The sequence below is a fragment of the Sinocyclocheilus grahami genome, unplaced genomic scaffold (genome assembly GCF_001515645.1).
Source record: "Sinocyclocheilus grahami isolate Dianchi unplaced genomic scaffold, SAMN03320097.WGS_v1.1 scaffold1430.1, whole genome shotgun sequence".
NCBI lineage: Eukaryota > Metazoa > Chordata > Actinopteri > Cypriniformes > Cyprinidae > Sinocyclocheilus > Sinocyclocheilus grahami.
The window spans coordinates 92447-115085 of NW_015506609.1; the positions used below are offsets into that span (position 1 = coordinate 92447).

A 22639-nucleotide genomic window follows, 5' to 3' on the forward strand; every position below is an offset into this window, starting at 1 on the left:
GTTATATATTTAAAAATGTTATGTATTATAATAACAAAACCATTTGTTTACGCCCCAGGGCATCCAATTATTATCTTCAAAATGAGGATTGTCATTTTCCCCAAATTGACAACAGGCAAGCAGAAATGACTCAGGGTATGGCTTTATAATAGTTCATGACACCAAAACTGCAAATATGGCCATGATTTGATTTGCCTTGGCATAAATGTAATGATATTTTTGAAATAATAAATAATAAAGTAAATATTTAATAAGAATAATAAAACAATCAACTACATTACAGTCAAATTTTTAAATGGACTGATGCCTCTATTAACTGTAGACTATGTCACACATCAGTGCGTGACGTCCATTGAGCTGAGGGTAAGGAAACACAAAAGTCGCCTTGAGAAACGCCACATGAAAACATACAGTTCTAATTACGTTTGCTCTTGCAAAATCTTGCAACAGCTGTTCAATGACTTGATCTGTCTTCATAAGAAATTCAAGACCTTTGGCAATATCTAGAGACAGACTCTCAAGGGCTTTGCCCTTAAAAACACTGTTATTTTCATATAACTGGCTAATCAACTCAATATAAACTCTGTATGTCAAAAGAATGACTGCTCTCAGAGAGTACATTTGCACACTGAATGATCAGCAATGAAAGCAAACACACTTTAGGGAATGTTGATTCATCCCACAACTATCCTGACTGCTGCTCTCCGATTTTACACAATTTTCCAGAGTAAATGACATTTAACCAATTATGTAGCCAACACATCTTTTGTATTTCAAATTATTTAAACTGAATGTGTTTAACTGTTTTCTTTTTTTTCTCTGCAGCCTCTTCCCTGATACTACTTCATAACTTTCATTATCATAAAATAAAATATTATCTGATGATCAGTAGTTCATGTACAATCAAAAATGGTTACACACTACCATTCAATAGTTTGGGCGTTGTAAGATTTTGTAATGATTTGAAAGAATTCTCTTTTGCTCACCAATGCTGTATTCATTATATCAAAAATACAGTAAAAACAGTAATACCATCACAATTTATTGTATTAGATTTTTTCCTGTGATGGCAAAACTCATGATTCTTTGATGAACAGACATTTCAACTGAACACTCTTTTTTTACATTTTATAACACTTATTTAAAATAACATTATACATGTCTTCACCATGTCCTTGCTGAATACAAATATTAATTTCAATTTCAAGATCTTACTGACCTCAGAAGTTTGACAGGTCTATATGAAGTGTGTATTGGATGTACATTAACTAAAGTTCAAAAACGAATGGTTATATAATGTAGCAATGATTATTTATGACATAACCATAATAAAGAATACTATATTTAACATATTATCTTACCCATGACTCATTGTCAAAGCCCTCCAGTAACATAAATGTGTAGTAAAATAAAAATAATCCTTTATTTAATACCATGACATAACCTTAAACTTATGAAACATTCTTATAAACTTATAAAACATTCACTTGTGTATGTTTCAAAGACACAGAACTTTGGTTTGTATCTCTAGGCATTAGCTTTAAATTCAGCAGCAACAGACAGGGGCAGATGCAGTTTCAAGGTTGTTTGCGTATATTGTTTATAAGTAGAGAGAAAGCTTTCAGTGCTGAACGAGGACTGAGCACAACAAACTATTAACATTCTGGTAGGGCCACAGCATTAGTCATCAGTGCTTATATTCAACAACCTGGCCAAAACATTTCTCCTCTTCACAAATTAAGCACACAGAATTGTGCTGCATATGCAAAATTATAGTTGGCCGACTTTTTGCAAGCACACATGAAGAGTATCATCTAGGTTTACTTTCTCTCTATGGAACATTTTGTACTTTCATACATCCATGCAAACCCATAAACAAATACTTGCTCACAACATCTTATTCACACAACTAACTGAAAAAAGCAAAAACAGTCATACAATATAATACCCACAGGGTGCTCATACAATCAAGCAGTGTACATCCTTATCACACTAAGCTGCGTGGCATTTTAGCCTTCCTAAGACATGTGACCGAATGAAATGAGCGTATTGTGTCTGAAGAGAATCCAATTACACAAGACATGACATACCTCATTCCCAAACATGTGCTCAGAGCGACCCAAGATTCAGCATGACCTCTGACCCTCCCGTGATAGAAGCAATGATCCTGGAGATGGAAGAAGAGAAAGAGATTACTGGAGGCAGGGCAAAGAAAAACGAGATAAGAGGGAGCAGTTTGCTCAAGAGACAGGCTGCGGAGTTAATGTTGTTCATAAAATGGGCAAACCCCAGTTAATGGAACAGATATCTAATTAGTAGTAAAAAGACTACATCTGTAAATCACAATTACATTTGTTAAATTTTTGGCTTTCAGGTTTATTGGACTTAATTAGTCTGCCTCTTTTTGATTTAAGCTCCAAAAAACTTCCGGAGTTTACAGTTAACATTTGGAAAATAATCGCTCCATTTCACTCTACTGAAACAGATCCAAACTACGTATAAGTGATATTCTTTCAGCTATTCAAAAGGCTTATATGAACGGTCAGACCGTGAAATTAGTTCATTTATTTAAGCAGACAGGAAGCAAAAGAGGGATGGTCAAGCACCACAGACACAAATCAACAGTCTCCGAAGACAACGCTTGACAATCCCTGCTTCCAAAATATATCTACTTCTCTACTAGTACCTGGATGACCTACTACCAGGGCCGTGCACAGGGGGGGTGGCCCGGTGGCTAGAGCCACTGCCACTTTGCCCTCATCGGCTGAGTTGCCCCTCTCACCAATCCCCCCATCACCCCAGCTCTGTTACCGCTCGTGCGCGGATTTCCTTTGCTCTCGCACAAAACCGAACACTCTCGCTCAGATACACGCTACTCTCGCCCGGAGAGAGTGCGTGCACTTAAAACGTGTCTCTCCTCTCACTCAAACTGTGTCCTGTGCACTCTCAAATATCTCTGTGCTCATGCACTATAGATATTAATTATTTTCGCACCTGAATCTTAAATCTTATGATTTAAGACAGAACTATTTAGATATGGGTCAGATGCACTATTCCCTAAACCTATACTTTTGATTTGGAGACCAAATATAACACTATAATGAATTTTTCATATTTGCCATAACATTACTACATTCTATTCTATGGGTTTAATGCATTTGCAGACAATGTAATTACATGTAACTGTCATATAACTGTATATTCACTGTTTAGAAGAGAGTGCCATTGAATGTGTAGCTAATATTAGGTGGATTTTCATGAAAAAAACCCCCCAACAATTCAGAACTGAAAACAAAATATCTCCCAATAAATGTCCAAACAGTGATGCTATTAGAGCATTTATTGTATTATATCTTGCATCATTTACATCTATTTTTACATTTGATGTTGATTTGAGGAGTTGTTACTTATTATTGCCATCATACCAACTGAGAATTTATTGCAATGATTTTAAATTCAGTTGAGGTATCTGACATATTATGACATAACATTGATGTTTTATATGAAGTCTTTAGAGCCATAGGCTATAATATGTTGTTTTTAGATAACTTGCTCAGAGACCACCAACAAGTTTGTCACAGTCTTCAGCGGGTGTGCCCAGGATGGCCACCAGATGACTGTTTTCTGTGAGCACATGGCTTGTGTTGTGTTTGTTTGTTGCCATGTGCTCTCTCCTGTCTATTGTCTTGCCCCGTCCATCTTGTTACCTCATTATTGTTTAAGTTGCTCCACCTGTGTCTCCCTCGTTAGCCTCCTCGGTTGGTTTCCCATTTATTCTCCTGGTGTCTGTAATCCTGGGCTGATCTGTTGTTTTTCATTGTGCGTGTTATGTCTGCATGTAGTGCAGTTTCGAGCCTGCCTGTCTGTTTTTCCCCTTCGGGGGGGTTTGAGTTTGTTTTTGTTTCATTTTATTATTAAAGAGAGAACCATTCCTCCTGCACTTGAGTCCTCGCTTCCTCTATCCTCACGCACCGTGACAGAGTTGGACAGTGGTTATATGTACTAATCATCCAAGCACCCAATTCCTAGCCATGTCTAAAGGCTACATTTCATTAACATTGCTAAATATTATTAAACAGGAAAGAAGTTAAAGATCCATCTTTGATTGTCAACAGAATTCCAGGTTCAGTTCACTCAGCCAATTAGATTTCAAGTAGTATTTTCATCGGTCAGTTGTGGAGGTCTGATTGGTTAAAGCTTTATTTATATAGCACCTTTTAAAACGGTGTATACAAAGTAGCCTACGTTACAAAGAGGTGCATATGTGCATTCGCAGAAAAGATCAAAATACAAACCTAAAAGAGATATAGTAAAACAAAGTAGCTACAATAAGTTTGTTAAAACAAAAATACAACAATAAAAAAAATCAAGGAAAGGCCCTGCACAAATCTGTTTTGAGACTACTTTTTAAAAGTGCATTACTTTTGACGTTTAATTCAGGTGCGAAAATAATTCATATCTATAGTGCATGAGCATAGAAAGATTTGAGAGTGCACAGGACACTATTTGAGTGAGAGGAGAGACACGTTTTAAGTGTGCGCACTCTCTCTGGGCGAGAGCAAAGGAAATCCGTGTGAGAGCGGAGAGATTCGAGCTCGCGCAATATATTAATGTGCTTCCGCGCTACAATAATGCGCTCTCGACATCTGTCATTAAAATAACGCCATAAAAAACAGACTAAGTTTGTTGGCCATTAGGGTAGGGACTACAGGTGGAAAGATATGTGTGATATATCAAATAAACTACAAATAATATGTATATACATTATGATAAACTAAACCAATAATATCACATTAAAATACCAGTTTATAATTCAGATATTTAACTTAACTACAGTGCCTTATGGTGGGGTAAGTTAAAATGCTGACTCAATTTACCCCACAACATTTGTCTCACTTTGCCCCATAGCTGCCATTTTGGACAAAATAGCTACTGTAGCTTACCAGTTCAGGCTAATTTAAGTTGCTCCACCTGTGTCTCCCTCGTTAGCCTCCTCGGTTGGTTTCCCATTTATTCTCCTGGTGTCTGTAATCCTGGGCTGATCTGTTGTTTTTCATTGTGCGTGTTATGTCTGCATGTAGTGCAGTTTCGAGCCTGCCTGTCTGTTTTTCCCCTTCGGGGGGGTTTGAGTTTGTTTTTGTTTCATTTTATTATTAAAGAGAGAACCATTCCTCCTGCACTTGAGTCCTCGCTTCCTCTATCCTCACGCACCGTGACAGAGTTGGACAGTGGTTATATGTACTAATCATCCAAGCACCCAATTCCTAGCCATGTCTAAAGGCTACATTTCATTAACATTGCTAAATATTATTAAACAGGAAAGAAGTTAAAGATCCATCTTTGATTGTCAACAGAATTCCAGGTTCAGTTCACTCAGCCAATTAGATTTCAAGTAGTATTTTCATCGGTCAGTTGTGGAGGTCTGATTGGTTAAAGCTTTATTTATATAGCACCTTTTAAAACGGTGTATACAAAGTAGCCTACGTTACAAAGAGGTGCATATGTGCATTCGCAGAAAAGATCAAAATACAAACCTAAAAGAGATATAGTAAAACAAAGTAGCTACAATAAGTTTGTTAAAACAAAAATACAACAATAAAAAAAATCAAGGAAAGGCCCTGCACAAATCTGTTTTGAGACTACTTTTTAAAAGTGCATTACTTTTGACGTTTAATTCAGGTGCGAAAATAATTCATATCTATAGTGCATGAGCATAGAAAGATTTGAGAGTGCACAGGACACTATTTGAGTGAGAGGAGAGACACGTTTTAAGTGTGCGCACTCTCTCTGGGCGAGAGCAAAGGAAATCCGTGTGAGAGCGGAGAGATTCGAGCTCGCGCAATATATTAATGTGCTTCCGCGCTACAATAATGCGCTCTCGACATCTGTCATTAAAATAACGCCATAAAAAACAGACTAAGTTTGTTGGCCATTAGGGTAGGGACTACAGGTGGAAAGATATGTGTGATATATCAAATAAACTACAAATAATATGTATATACATTATGATAAACTAAACCAATAATATCACATTAAAATACCAGTTTATAATTCAGATATTTAACTTAACTACAGTGCCTTATGGTGGGGTAAGTTAAAATGCTGACTCAATTTACCCCACAACATTTGTCTCACTTTGCCCCATAGCTGCCATTTTGGACAAAATAGCTACTGTAGCTTACCAGTTCAGGCTAATATTTAGCTAAATGATTTGCATTGTTTTATATGTTGCTAAATCACCTATGTATCATAAATATGTTTAGACCTGGATAAATTTGCTTTGATGTAACAACCATATCATCTGTTATGCTCAAATTTTATTTTAACAAGCCAAAACAAGTTTTTAAAGCAAATGGGTGCCTTCCACTCCTCTCATGTGTTTCTCCTTTTCACAGTCTGGCATAAATGATTGGTGGTTCCAAAATACATGGTCACATGATAGTAAAAGTGTACAGTTGCCAAGATACAGGTGGCTGGTCAACTACCCACTGGCTCAACTTACCCCACTCTCCCCTACTTCCATTGAAGATGAGGCAGAAGCAGGCTCAGAGAGTGAGGGAGAGCCCACTCTTATCAACACATCTACAATAAAGTCTGAAATTATTACAGAGTGTGCTGTCTTCTCTTTTAATTGTATATATGTAACAACTGGATATTTGTATTAACAAGCACCCACCCTCCTAGTGCCCCTTTTTTGGTTTTGGGCCACTGCCCCTCAAAATGTCTGTATACGGCCCTGCTTACTACTAAGTGTGACTAAGTGTGCGGGTGGGTGTTGTGACTGAAATCAGCAGCAGTACTTCCTCTTTTTCCTGTCAGTGCTTCCTCTTTGTCTCTATTGTTGTCAGCAGATCAAAATTGCACACCATTTATTCACAGATCCATTCCATGCCATCATTACAACCATAGGGAATATTTTCATTTCCAATAACTGGAACTAAGACATAAAACTGATTTGCTATAATGTGAAGCCTGCACACTGACAGTTTAATCTTCCCACTGTAGGACTCATGAATATTTGATTTTCTTTGATTTGATAGGACTAAGGTTTGCTTAATGACTTTTTTATGAAGTTATAAATACAATGCTAATTAAACCTCTTTGAGTGTGTGTGTGTGTGTGTGTGTGTGTGTGTGTGTGTGGTGTTACTAAAGGGGGAAAATTCCAACCTGATTGTTAACCAGCTGGCTTAGGGATCAGTCCCTTCTGTCATATTTTTCTTTTCAGATGCTGGTAGTCAAAGAAAGATAGAAGAAGGAGAAATCCTCTGCGATTTTCCCTAGATTGAATTACTTCGTCTATCACAACATGGAGCGAGAGGGGTGCTGTGATCTCTGCGGTAACTAAAGCGAACTGCTCATTCCCTTCAAAAGCTCTTTGTGTGTTTGCGCCCAATGGTGAGCTGTATGGCCATCCTGTGCTGCTCACTCAAGGGGGCAGCTGGAAGCTGTTAAAAGGGCTCAAAAATAATCAGGGGTGTGACTTCACTCCCATCAACCCTTGCCAAGTGATGGAAACCCAATTACAAAGCTCAGAGCTTGTGCAGGGACTGCAAGTGGATTTGGGATCCTTCATAACAGTCTGGAAAGGCGGTTTACGGCTGAAGAAATTCGCTTGTGGTTTTGTATCCTTTCCTGGCTAATCAATAAGTTGGATTTTGGGGATGCGTGGAGCCAAACAAGACTGTTTTGCACTGAACAGGCAGCGTGAAAAATCAAGCAATTTTGTCTTATATTCCGAGTCCCACTTTTTGATATCGAGTCGCTCTCATCCTTGATTGAACCCAGCACTTCACATCTCAACCACATTCAGAGGAAGCACATAAGTGACAAGTCACAACTTTCTGCAAGATTTAGCAATACATTATCTGTATAAAATCTGCCTTCTGCAGCTAAAATATATTGTAATGGAACCTCCTGAGTCTTCTTTGCCCGTTAACTGAATGTTTTGCAGGAATTGGAAATAAGGAAAGAATTATTCATGACAAAAATATCCCTACTGGCAGCATTAGACTGTTTACTGGCTACATTGTATAAGGGTGTTTATTTGTGATTTGAGTGTTCAAGTACATTAATAAGCCTTCTCATGTTCTCACATGTGAGAAAGACAGAGATAGCACAAGATTGATAGCTGACTGTAAAAACTGAACTAAACATTGCTGTTATATTGCAGTATTTTATGCAGTAAAAATTACTGTATTGCAGTAAGTAGAATATAAAAAAATCTGAGTACCAAGCATATACATTTTTACATTGCTAAAGTAAAATGCATTACAGTAATGAAACTTTTGAGGGGAAATGTGTTTAACTGTCATGACGATGTCACAATGCAAAAAGTCATCATTGATTTATAGTGTCAAATTTTATTTATTTTTTTACTTTGGGAGAAAATATGACTGATATTTGTTTTGTGAGATACACTCCTAAACAAATTATTTATAAATTAGGGCTATCAATCTTTTAGTTTTTTTTTTTATTTCATTTAACTGCTCATGGCACATGACTCATTACATGATATACTCATTAGATAATTTAATGTCTTAGAATAGTGATAATTCTAAGTTAATTCTAAACAAATGAGTTTAATTGACATGCTAAAATAACATTTAGGTTTTTAACATTCTGTTGTAAAAATATAAATCAAGCTTTACATGTCAAGCAACACAATGAAACTGAAATATGAGAACTGAGAAAAGCAGAGACATAGAGGAACAAAGACAAGCACACACACACGCACACACACACACACACACACACACACACACACACACACACACACACAGAGGTCTCAGTCCTGCTTACAGTGTGACTGCTGGTTTGGGTGACAGGGAGGCCATTCTCGTAGTGAGTTTCAGTGAAGTCGTGACCCAGGAGCTCCCTAAGAGAGACAAAATGAAAAAAACAAGCTGTCACTGTGATATCACTACACACACATACACATTTGGCGGAGGTTTATGCCATTTCAATAGCAATACTTTGCCTTTTCAAGCAATGCTTTGCACATTGAGATACAGAGAAAAGATGTTTCTATACATGTTACAGGGTTGAACTAACTACACAATCATAATGCACAGGATGAAAAATGGATATTCATTTTAAGTTTGCTATATATTATATTTAACAGTGTTTCAAATCATTTGTATTTACTGTAAGTGAGCATTAAAAAACAACAAAGTAATCTAAATGTAAAACTCCAAAATGTATTATTCAATATAGGATGATACACTACCATTCAAAAGTTTAAGTTCAGTAAGAGCTTTTCTGAATACTTTTATTCAAGCAAGGACGAAACAAATTCATCAAAAGTGACAGTACATTTATGTTGCTACAACAGGTTTCTATTTAAAATCAATGTTGTTCTTTCTACTCATCAGAGATTTTTTTTGGAGCACCAAATCAGCAAATTAGAATAATTTCTATATATAGACTGTCTATATTTATTTCTATGTATAGACTGATTCCAATACATTTCTAGTCTACAGAAACCAATATGGTATTGATAAATCATATAGCTATTACACATGTTTGTTCACATGAACATCATTTTAATCACAGACTCTCTGAATCATTAAAAATTATGCTCCCATTCAGATGGCAGATGTCATTTTCCTGTAAAAGCCTCACATGATTCAAAGCACTGGCTCAATGAGAGAAAATAAAAACATATGATCTCAACTAGCCATCAGTCCTGCTCTATTCCATCATTCCTTCAAGAAGTGAATCTTTCTTCATCATGCTGTCCTCTATCAGGAGATACCAGGCTGATAAGAGGCCAGGCTTTAGCTGGAGTGTTATTGTGTGGCGTTGGAAAGGGCTGGGGGTCAGAGCCATGATCTTGTCAGAGAGGGAGGCTATGATTAGAGCAAAGGGTGTGCAGGATGTGAGGACTGACTCTGTAATCTAGTCTATCCATCAGGACATGCACACATAACAACACTCACACAAACACACATGCACCGAGCCACTACAACATTTATAACCATAAAGTCAAGTCGTTACATTTTGTGTGCCACTGGCTCTCAGATTATGGAGCATGACTGCAGTCCACAGCACATGCAGCATTTCCTCAACCAAACGATGAAGTGTGTTATTTCATAGCCACTAGAGTCACTGAAACAGAATTGCAAAAATAATGACTTTAAAGCATACATTCTATAACACACTCCCTGTCTGCATTTGATTAGACCAACCCGATCTCATAATAAAAAAAAGTAATTATTTTAATACAGTTATGAATTGCCATGAGAGTATGTTTGTCAGACTTGTGCCACAACCACACACCACTGGTTGAGCCAAAGCTTACACTTTTAGGAAAATAGATCACTTATAAATGTCTCTGCATGATCCATACTAACAGGAAACTATGGTCGAGAGCTGAAATTCCATTTACACAACTTTGCAATGCTGTTTGCAACTCTTTAGAACTATGGATTCGGGAAACACCAATTAGTTGATCAATGTTGGTATCGACAGAACTAATAGTTGGCTAACTATGCTTTTGGGAAATGGCTATATTGTCCAAAACCCATAAGTAGACAAGTCAAACTGCTCAAACTTGAAAGCACCACAGTGCAATGTATTCACATTTGAATGAGTTAAATGGCATGTGCAGCTTACAGTAAATTATCGCTGCATAAACTAAGAAAGTCTCTGGACACTGAAATTAAAATTACACTTCAACATTGACACACAACTCCAGAGACTAAACAATTATGGTGTTTAATGCCCTTCTCTTTTTCACGTTTGAATTAGTGTTCGAATAGAAGTAAGTGATACTTTTCAGGCCACTAATATGACAGGCAACCTATATAGAAGCTATAGTGAGAGCATAGAGACTAACCTTAAGAAACATCTGTGTGAAAGACATTCTTTGATCTCAATTTAATATCCCTTTGTGAATGCTTTTTGGGGTGAAACTCTAACATGGCAATTCCATCAAAACAGAAGAGGTGAGTCATTAGGACCACAATTTTGCAAAGAGCTGCTGAGGAGCGAGGAATAGGCTAGGAAAAAAAGAAAATCTCGAAACATGCAGCGAATCAGAGCGATGACCTTTCGCATCCGACAAGAATGAAATGATGGCACATTTTCAATCTAAAGTTGGTGTAGAGAGCGCCGCTGAGACGGAGGAGACTGTTGTGTGTGTACGTGCGTATCCATAACATTTCAAAGAGAGAACACAGCTGGCAGTTTGATTTGTGTATTATTACTGAGAGAGCACCATTATCTGTGCATTCATAAATTACCTCTATGATTTTCACACTTTATGAGACCCCAATTCCCCAAACTCCAGCTATAATAACTCTACAAGGATTGAAAAGTGCTTCATAAATGCCACAAACCCTCACTGTGCTGAACTTCTCCTTTGGTCCATCACCCTGTACTTAAAATTACCACCATTTAAAAGGTAAACACGTTTTACAGCATAGTGAAAAATGCACTCTCTTTCTGTATTACAATCAACAAACAAAACAAACCTACCTATTAGCAAAGCTCACATCCATACATAAACACTAACCACTCAAGCAAATCACTGCTCTTAGCTACACACTCATTACCTCTTCTGTGCTCAGCCACACTGACACAGTGGCAAACATCTGTGGGTTGTGGGGGGAAAAGACAGAAGTTAATATGAGTATTAATATAGCATGAGTAATTGTTTTAGTTTATGCTGGGAACTACAACGTATGTGTTGATCTAACACCTATTTTAACCAGCAGAATGCTGATCCTAACTGTTAAAAGAACCTGCAGGCTAAAACCCTCTGACATTTACAGCTCACTTAGGCCTTGCATGTCGATACGTTAGTGTTTTTTTGTGCAATTGTGTTCAAATAACTTTCATGGACAGATTTACTTTGATGTTTAAAGGGGTCATATGATGCTTTTTTAAAGATCATTATTTGGTGTATTTGGTGTAACAGAATATGTTGACATGCTTTAATGTTCAAAAACACATTATTTTTCAAATACTGTACATTATTGTAGGTCCTCTATGCCCCGCCTCTCTCAAACTCTTCGTTTTCTACAAACCCCCCTCCTTCCGACAAGCGCAGTCTGCTCTGATAGGCCAGCTGACCCAGTACATTGTGATTGGCCGAACACCGCCAGCACTCGTCGGAAATGTAAAGCCCCTTACCATAATCACGAGCGTCATCTTTCAGAATAAATGTAAAGACAGTAAATAATGTCATTAGTTTTACCATCAGTTCAAGCCTGAAAGGGGAACAGAGTTGCATGACAGACACAGTTATGAAGAACTTTGATAAAGAATATCTCTTTGGTTTTGAGACTTTAGTCTTTGCAACTTCAGGGATCTTATCTCTGCACAATCAGCTTGTAACACTCCAAAGAGAAAGGAAAACTTAAAATCGCATCATATGACCCCTTTAAATCTCCAGAATAAAATTATGTTGTTCCTTTTAGACAGGTAAGCTTTGTTACTCTGAGCATTATGTTCAATAAGTACCAATTTTTGTGTTTGCCAGACATGTATTCAGTTTAGCATGAGAGTCAATGGACAGTAATGTTTGTATATCTGAGTTAAAGGAATGTTGTGGGTTTAAAACAACTTAAGCACTGGAGGTAATTAAATGTAAAGTTGTTTAAATCGTGATTTCTTGAACTGGGAACACTCGTCTAGGTGGATGAACTTCTTGTTATGCATTTCCTACATAAATCCTGTCAGTGAAGTTTGCTCTATGTAAACAGTGCTTTACCATTAGTCACAGTATGTCAACTCGTCTTCACAACAAAATTTAAAGATTAGATATAATTTTACACAAAGTCAGTAGGCAAATCTTTTTTTTACTTGTCTCATAACATAATGTTTCGTGAATTTTGAATCAGGGTGATCAATAATCTGTGATTTTTTTTCTGTGATAATTAGGGATGTAATGGTATGAAAATTTCATATCACGATTATAGTGACCAAAGTTATCACGGTTATCAATATTATCACGGTTTTGTTAAAATGAGATTAAAATGTTCAAAAAGAACTAATACACACACTGAAAACATTTCAATAAGTTTTATATTTGAAAATCAACAAACAACAAACACAATTAGCAGCTGTATGCACTTTTTTTTTAGCATAAACATTAAATTAACATAAGTTCATAATGGATTTATAAACGGGTAAGATTTTAAAACATTAATCTCAATTCAATGTTTCATGTCCCCATATTTATATATTATTAGAGGTAAACAAAAAAAAGCTGTGTAATAAGTTAACTATGAATATACAATACATTATCCCTTAAATGGCAACCTTATAGTTTGAACGTTCGTTCGTCTTGGCTCAAAGCCACTTGCTGAGAACTTTTCTTCGTGGAAGCTTTGCGTTAATTACAAGTGAGATAACGAAATATTTAATTTCTAATCAATATTTTTTGTCCAATTATTTGCCCAGTTAGTTTTGGTATTGAGGTAAAAGTTACCTTGCATTCGCTATATAACAGTGGGGGGTGACCATCCTCGATTAAATTGCCTTCAGGACACTTGTAAAAGCCAAAATATGACCAGACCTCCGATTTGGTTCTCTTAGATGGCTGAAAAATCTCCCGAGCGCTGTCACTGCTTTCCTGCCATTTCGTCTCGTGCAAAAAAAAAACAACAACAACATTGCATGCTGCTTCTGTGTCAGACTGATGCTGGCTGGACAGGATTTACCGCGAGTTTTCAAAATCGCAATAATCAAACACGGTTTTGATGATAATTAAATTTTAAACGATAATACTAACCGTCAGGGCATTTTATCATGATTTATCGTAAAACCGGTAATCGTTACATCCCTAGTGATAACTGACATTAAAGGATTAGTTCACTTCCAGAATAAAAAATTCCTGATAATTTACTCACCCCCATGTCATCCAAGATGTTCAAGTCTTTCTGTCTTCAGTCGCAAAGAAATTAAGGTCTTTGAGGAAAACATTCCAGGATTTTTCTCCAAATAATTGTGGCCAATGTGTTGAAGGTCCAAATTGCAGTTTCAATGCAGCGTCGAAGAGCTCTACATGATCCCAAAATGTATATACTTTTTAAGCACAAATGCACGTCTTACACTAGTTCTGCGATGCACATCTAAAAATTCACGCATGACGTAATCACGTTGGAAAGGTCACATGCGGTTAGTTCTTCATCTGTGTAGTCCGGTTCAAAAAGGTATGGTAGGGCGAAAAACTCCATCTCATTTTCTCCTCCAACTTCAAACTTGCCCAACATCGTTGTTTTACCTCTTTTTGTAAAAGGCATTATACTTTCTTTGCATGTTCACTTTGTAAACACTGGGTTGGTATTAGGGGTGTGAACCTACACTGGTCTCACGGTTCGGTTCGATTACGATCATCATGTTATCGATTTGGTTCAATTTGATATCACGATGCATCACAATGCATTGACGATGCACTGCATCCTCAATTTTCAGTTTTACTTCGCATGTATACAATTTTGTCAATAAATACAAGCAGTCAGATATATGAACTGTACCTGACGTGGTTTCTCAAGTTAGTGGTATTACCCCCTGCATATTTTATTGTGCGTGACATGATTTACACACAGCGTGTGTTTTCTCCAGGTCGTGCTTACCAGGCTGTTCATAAAAGACAAAATGTGCCCAGATGTCGGCTTTTAAAGTAGTTGGAGCATTTTCAATTACTCGTGTCTTGCCTCCCACCACCACTAGGCGCATTCGATTTGAAGTGGCGCTGCGCAGAATGATCAGTGTATCACAACAACTGCAAGAGCGATTCGAAAGTGAGGTTCCCTTTCATGGGAACTTCGAACTGCGTCCTCTAGGGGTCTCTATGGGGAACGCCTCGTCGTGACCCGTGTCTGAAGCATACATTGAAAAAACACCAACTCGTTTTCCCTGAGTAGCATCCTCTAGGTTTCTTACCATGCTACGGACGCAAGCTTCAGACGAAGAAGTGAATGATGTGTAGCTCCCGGCGCCTATTTATATTATAGTCGCACTGGTAGTGACGAGGCGTTCCCCATAGCGACCCCTAGAGGACGCAGTGTCTCGTTCCCTACTCAGGGAACCATGGTTACATAAGTAACCCGAGACATTCCATCTGCTCTCTTATCGCTCTCGCGGTACTTGATGTCACACACTGATCATTCTGAACAGCAGCGCCTCAAGCCGAATGCGCCTAATGTATGCTACCTCGACAAAGCACGTCAGAAAAGCATCAATATGTTATAATCGGTTATGGTCTATTACTGAACCGATACCGAATCGTCCTTGTCTGCATCGCGATGCATTGTAGAAACTATTAATTTCGAGACCCCTAGTTGGTATTTCCGCCAATGTGACTACGTAATGCGTGAAGTCGAGCTAGCGCAAGACGAGCATTTGTCGTTAAATGTGAGACTGTTAAGGAATCAAGCACCACTAAGATTATGCAATTCCTTTTAAAGATAAAGTGTATAATTTTTTTATGTTCACATACTTTCTCCTATCCCAGATTAGCATGCAGAGACAACAACATAAGCTTGAAGTCGGTTGACTGCAGCCCTCGAAATGAGTGAATCATTGAATCAATCACTCAGTGGATTTGTTCAAAACACTGATTTATTCAGGGAAAAAAAGGGACCGCATGCCTAAATGAGTGAATTGTTTACTCAACTGATTAATTCAAACACTCTTAATCATTCACAAACAATACTGATTGTCGCATGGGGATGCAGGATGGTTGATTCTGTGGTGAAATTTTTCATTAGCAGGGTGAAAATAGACAAAGCAATTGGCTATATTGTGTCAAGAGTAAAATAAGGCTATACAAGAGCATTGTTGATTTTCAATACAATCTAGGACTTTTTTGTCACAGACTTCAAACATCAAAGCGTGATTAGTGTCAATGTTCTAGTGCATGTGTTCTGTTGTCCTTTCCTGCCTTTAAAGATAACAATGTTTATGTTGATTGCTCAATCCCAGATAATAAGAGACAAATTAAAGAGAAAAAAAGTAAAAGGAAGCTGTACTGGTCCAATTCTTCTTCTGGATATCAGACAGAGAAGAAGCACACAGTACAACTTATAAAGAAACAACGGTGAGGGTTTGCAGTGGAGGAGGCACTGAGCACAGGCGGAGATAAGAGAGTGTGAGTGTGTGTCTCATTACACTTCTATTTTCAACCAGAGTCTGGGTTAACTGTCCAGCGGACTTCGCCTTAGATTAATGTGCTTGTTTTATGCACAGCTGGGTTGGAGGAACAAAAAGAATTGGACTTGTCTCAGTATGTGTATGCGTGTGTGTTTTTCTCTGAGGAAAAACAGGTGCAATTCAGCAATCAGCAGTAGAAAGAAATTACTCATAGTTCTTAGTTGAAAGGCATACTTGAACAAGCTTGAAAAGAGAGGCCATCTCATAAGCAAAAGCCAGCTTATGACCACACATCTTTCCAAAACACATTACTTAACGTAAAAAAAATTCACCATTCATTTCTTTATCTGTTCACACATATGCATCACACTTCGGTTTATTGCATAAATAAACAGGAATGGGTTTAGCTAATGTTTACAATATCACATTTTCTATTAACAAGTGTATCCAATAATAATATAAATTGTTAAAAAATCATTACACGGCTCTCTGGAAAAATTTATTCTGACAGGTCATTCTCCGATAGCAAAATAACATACAGCTCATCTGGGTATTTGTAGCTGGTGCTACTTTCACATTTCACATATCACACTGCCACGCTCTACCTCATTTCATTCAAATGCAAAGCTATCATCTTGCGCCTCAGTTATCGACTATTTACTGTAAAACGAAAACAGAGGACTTCAGTATTAACTGTAGGCCTGCAGTAATATTTTTGAATGTTTGTCTTGTTGCCAGAAAAAAAAAATGTTGTACACTGTAATGGGTTTAAGGTAATAAACAGGTAAGATTTCAAAACACTTTCTTCTTGAATAACATTTCATGTCATTGTCTTTATTTATATGAAAAGCGTTTGTTAGAAACTGCTTTTCTTTGCGGAATCTTTGTGTTTAAAGAGCTAATAAAATATTTCAACTCAAATCAATATTTCATGTCTAATTATTTACTCAAGTGGCAAGAAGCCATGTAACAAGCTCAGATTCAATCCACTTCACATCTAGATATGTGTCTATAACAGTTATTTTCTCATTTCCTGACTTTTGCAAATCGCACCTCATTTATGTTTTTGCTTGGTTTCGGTGGGTAGTAACAGGTGTGTGCAGGATGTTTGTTTGAATGTGAGTAGGTGTGAAACTTGGTTAGCAGAACATGAAACCTTATATGCCACTAAAGATCTACCACAACCCAGGATGTGTAACCGACTACCGTTTATACAGTTTAAAGTATGACTCTCATAGTGTAAAATCTTAAAGCAGCATCACTTTTCACTTAAATGTAGAGTATTTAGTGTGCAACAAACCCCCAGTTGAAAGTGTTAAACATATAACTCATCCAATACAATTTGTCCTACAGACATGAATATCCCAAATCGTGTGTTTTGTTGAATAGGGGTGTTTACTACTGTTAGTATCAAACTGACAAATTTTCACAGGGAGGAAAAAAAGCCATACATTTACACTGAAGGTGGGATTTGAATCATATCTACAAAACAGAATATAAAAAAGAACGAGGGTGGGTTGGTTTGACTAGAACACCCTATAAACCTCCTGACAACGCCTAACATCCCAGAACACCCTAATAGCCACAAATCAACAAGTAAAAAAAACAGTTAGAACATCATTGGAACCACAGAGCAACACTCAGGCAACCACCCACTAAATGGTGACAGCTAAAAGAAAAAAAATCTAGTTTAGTTTCAGTAAAGTTCACAGTTTTCAAGGCTACTCAGATTGTGAAAGACTGACCAAGCAGTTATCACTGAGCTTATTTTACTTTCAAAACAAGTATAGACTGACTACCTTTTTACAGTAAGATTTTAAGACAGGAACATGTGACAAGCTTCTTTTGAATATTTTAAACACTCAAAGAGCTTCTCATAATTGCGCTCAAGGTCAAGATGGTGAAACATACCAGATTTCACCTGTATGTATTCCGCTTTTATTGTTCTTCCTGTCTGAAAAACTGAAGGTGTTTACAGTTTTGAAAATGCTGGACTGAAAGTGCGGCAGTAAGAACAGCTGAGGTCTCAACACAGGAGAGATGACTGTTGTGTGTTTTATTGTTCATCTGAGAGCAATGAGACTTTGCAAACAATGTGAAGGCAATCAGGTAGTGAATAGCAGGGGTCAAAAATTAGCGGACTGTGGTCCAAATCACTTCCATAAATTAGTATCATTAAAAATAAACATATACTGCAGACAAAAAACAAGAGACTCGCTGATTGTCATGACAACAGAGAGCCACCTCTGGCACAATGTCTGTACTGGAAGTAAGCAGCATGTTGCGACTCAACAAAATTAGATCAGTCTAATTATAATGAATGGAGTTGCCAGCTAAGTCACTTCATTTGCCTCCCAATGACTTGAATGCATTTGTTTTATGTGAATAAAAGTAATTTATTTGTACATTTTTAAAATGCGTTTTGCTTTGTGTGTTTTGCTCCTCTAAAATAGTTAGTGTTACAGAGGAGGCTACCGTACCGCCTCCTCCGCGCCACCAGAGGGAACTGTCCCCAGAGTATTAGCAATCTCCCATTCGGACTCCATTTCCCACCATCCCTCTTACCTGGGACTGATTACACAATTACACCTGCATCTCATTTACACACACACATATAAGCTGCACCATTTCACGAACTCCTTGTGAAGTCTTGATTTGCCCCGGCTGTCATTTCCGAGCGTTATACCCGTGTTTGTTTTCTATGCTTTGATCTTGGACTGTCTCCTGATTCTCTGATTGTTATCTGCCTGCCCCGATCTCTCGCCTGGTTCACGATTCTGCCTCTGCCTTGTCTCTACTGTTCTGCCTTGCCGGTATTTGACCCTGTATTGTCTGACCATTCTTAATAAACTGCAAATGGATCCAAACCCTTCTGATGTGTCGCAACAGAAGACTTCGCCAACCGGCAATCCAGCAGCGCTCCTACAACTATCAACAGAACTCTCTGCTCAGTCTGCTGAATTCATTCGATTCTTCGTCATCCACTCGCCCAATCACACTATCATTCTAGGACTGTCTTGGCTTCGCACTCACAATCCACTCATCTCTTGGAGGGAAGGACTAATTATTCAGTGGGACGTCAAATGTCAAGATCATTGCCTGACAAAAATTATCCGCGCCCTCAGCAATGCCTCTCTATCACCTGCTCCAGTCCCAAACAACCTTTCTCTGCCCTCAGAATACTCAGACCTCGCCGACGCCTTCAGTCAAAAAAAAAAAGGCGTCTCAGCTTCCCACTCACTGTTCTGTTGATTGTGCTATTGACTTAACACCTGGCACCACTCCTCCGAAAGGCAGAATCTTCCCGTTATCACAACCCGAATCTGAGGCCATGAAATTTTACATTGACGAGGAACTATCCAAGGGATTAATTCGACCCTCAACTTATCCTGCCTCAGCCGGGTTCTTCTTTGTAAAGAAGAAGGACGGAGTGTTGCGGCCATGCATTGATTACCGCGGCCTGAATGACATTACCGTTAAGTTTCGATACCCGTTGCCCCTAGTTCCAGCCACATTAGAACAGCTTCGCCAGGCCAAATACTACACCAAACTAGATCTGCGCAATGCCTACAACTTAATTCGCATCCGTGAAGGAGACGAATGGAAGACTGCATTTTCCACCATTAGTGGGCACTATGAATATTTGGGTATGCCGTTCGGCCTGGCAAACAGTCCTTCAGTTTTCCAATCGTTCATGAACGACATCTTCCGGGACATGCTCGTCAGATGGGTAATTGTGTACATCGACGATATCCTAATGCAACAGAAGACTTCGCCAACCGGCGATCCAGCAGCGCTCCTACAACTATCAACAGAACTCTCTGCTCAGGCCTCACAGCTCGCCATGCATCAGCACCAGTTAAATCGGCTTACATTGACTGAGGAGCTTGTCAAGGCACTACAAGGTATCAGCATATCAAACCCCGGAGTCGTTTCTAATCCGCCATCTGTCCTCAGTAACCCACCACCTGCTCAGACACCTCCAGTCAGCCCACGACTTGCTTTCCCTGAGAAATTCGATGGAGAACCTGCCAAATACAAGGGCTTCCTACTTCAGTACTCGCTCTTTGTCAACCAACAGCCCTCGCTGTACCCCACAGATTCTAGCCGCATTGCTTTCATCTGCTCACTACTCACCGGGAGAGCCTTGGATTGGGCCACCGCTGTCTGGAGGATGGACGGGTCAGCATTCCCCACTTTCGACGCATTCCTTCGAGAGTTCTGCAAGGTTTTCAAACACCCAGCTGAGGGGAGAAGCGCGGGTGACCAATTATTAACTCTTTCTCAGGGAAGAAGGCCAGCAGCTGAGTACGCTCTGTCCTTCCGAACTCTCGCAGCTCAGACTGTGTGGGTGGAGGACACACTAAAGCTCTTGTTCCGGAGAGGATTGAACTCAGAGTTACAGTCAGAACTGGCCTGCCGGGATGAGGGAAGAAATCTGGGTGAGTTCATTGATCTCACTATCCAAATAGACAATCTGATCCGCTCTCGATGCTCTACCCGAGCCACGCCTCGTTTCACATCTGAAACTACCAGCGGAGCCGAACCCATGCAGTTGGGATTCACTCACCTCACCCCCGAGGAACGGGAACGCCGTATGCAGAATCAACTGTGCCTCTACTGCGGTCAGGCGGGACACATGAGGACTTCCTGCCAGTTCGTCCCTCACCCAGTTCCCGATCGGTGAGTCTAAACACTCGCATGACCACCTCTGCCTCAAGCATAAAATTACCAGTCAAACTGCTTGTTGATGACACCACAATTACAACCACCGCTCTATTAGATTCCGGAGCGGCTGGTAACTTTGTCTCATATGAATTCGCTCAGCACCACAAACTAAAACTTACCTCTTGTAACTCTCCCCTGGCAGTGGAGGCGCTAGACGGACGGCCCCTTGGAGAGGGGAGGATTTTAAGCATCACCGAAAAAGTCAAATTACATGTTGGAACCCTGCACTCGGAATTCATTCGATTCTTCGTCATCCACTCGTCCAATCACACTATCATTCTAGGACTGCCCTGGCTTTGCACTCACAATCCACTCATCTCTTGGAGGGAAGGACAAATTATTCATTGGGACGTCAAATGTCAAGATCATTGCCTGACAAAAATTACCCGTGCCCTCAGCAATGCCTCTCTATCACCTGCTCCAGTCCCAAACAACCTTTCTCTGCCCTCAGAATACTCAGACCTCGCCGACGCCTTCAGTCAAAAAAAAAAGGCATCTCACCTTCCCACTCACCATTCTGTTGATTGTGCTATTGACTTAATACCTGGCACCGCTCCTCCGAGAGGCAGAATCTTCCCATTATCACAACCCGAATCTGAGGTCATGAAACTTTACATTGACGAGGAACTATCCAAGGGATTCATTTGACCCTCAACTTCTCCTGCCTCAGCCGGGTTCTTCTTTGTAAAGAAGAAGGACAGAGGGTTGCGGCCATGCATTGATTACCGCGGCCTGAATGACATTACCGTTACGTTTCGATACCCGTTGCCCCTAGTTCCAGCCGCATTAGAACAGCTTCGCCAGGCCAAATACTACACCAAACTAGATCTGCGCAATGCCTACAACTTAATTCACATCCGTGAAGGAGACGAATGGAAGACTGCGTTTTCCACCACTAGTGGGTACTATGAATATTTGGTTATGCCGTTCGGCCTGGCAAACAGTCCTTCAGTTTTCCAATCGTTCATGAACGACATCTTCCGGGACATGCTCGTCGGATGGGTAATTGTGTACATCGACGATATCCTGATTTACTCAAACACTCTGCAGGAACACATCCACCATGTTAGATCTGTGCTGAAACGCCTCATGAAGTATCAACTCTACGCCAAAGCTGAGAAGTGCGAGTTTCACCGAACAAGCACCTCGTTCCTCTGGTATATTATCAGTCAAGCTACCCCCATGGACGAGAGGAAAGTCAAGGCAGTGTTGGAGTGGCCCCAACCTCAAACAATCAAGGAATTGCAATGTTTCCTGGGGTTTGCAAACTTCTACAGGCGATTCATCAGGGGCTTCAGTTCAATCGCCGCCCCTCTGACTACCATGACCAAACGTCACACATCCAGACTGATTTGGTTCCCAGAGTCACGTCGGGCCTTCGACGTATTAAAAACTCGGTTCACCACTGCTCCTATTCTCCGACATCCAGACCCAGAACACCCATTCATTGTGGAGGTCGATGCTTCTAATACCGGGGTAGGCGCTATACTATCTCAGCGTCATGGTTCCCGCGCTAAGCTGTACCCATGTGCTTTCTTCTCCCGCAAACTGAGCGCCACCGAATGGAACTACGACGTGGGCAACCGTGAACTCCTTGCCATGAAACTAGCGCTCAAGGAAGGGCGGCACTGGCTGGAGGGGGCCACTCACCCATTTACCATCCTAACCGATCATAAGAACTTGGAGTATCTGCGTTCGGCTAGACGTCTAAACGTCTAAACCCCCAGGTGGGCATTGTTCTTCACCAGATTTCGGTTCACCGTCACATACAGACCGGGTTTCAAGAACACTAAAACACTAAAGCTCTC

The 22639-nt window shown here is 39.5% G+C and overlaps 1 protein-coding gene across 1 annotated transcript in view; it reads right to left on the bottom strand.

The window, feature by feature from the left end:
• LOC107570237 (disintegrin and metalloproteinase domain-containing protein 19-like) overlaps nt 1-22639 on the bottom strand; it is a 100751-nt gene that overhangs the window by 29255 nt on the left and 48857 nt on the right. The window contains exons 3-4 of the mRNA XM_016256447.1: nt 8802-8877; nt 2091-2167 (exon numbers count right to left, since the gene is read on the bottom strand). Coding sequence (XP_016111933.1) covers nt 2091-2167; nt 8802-8877 — 153 coding nt within the window. The remainder of the gene's footprint in view (nt 1-2090; nt 2168-8801; nt 8878-22639) is intronic.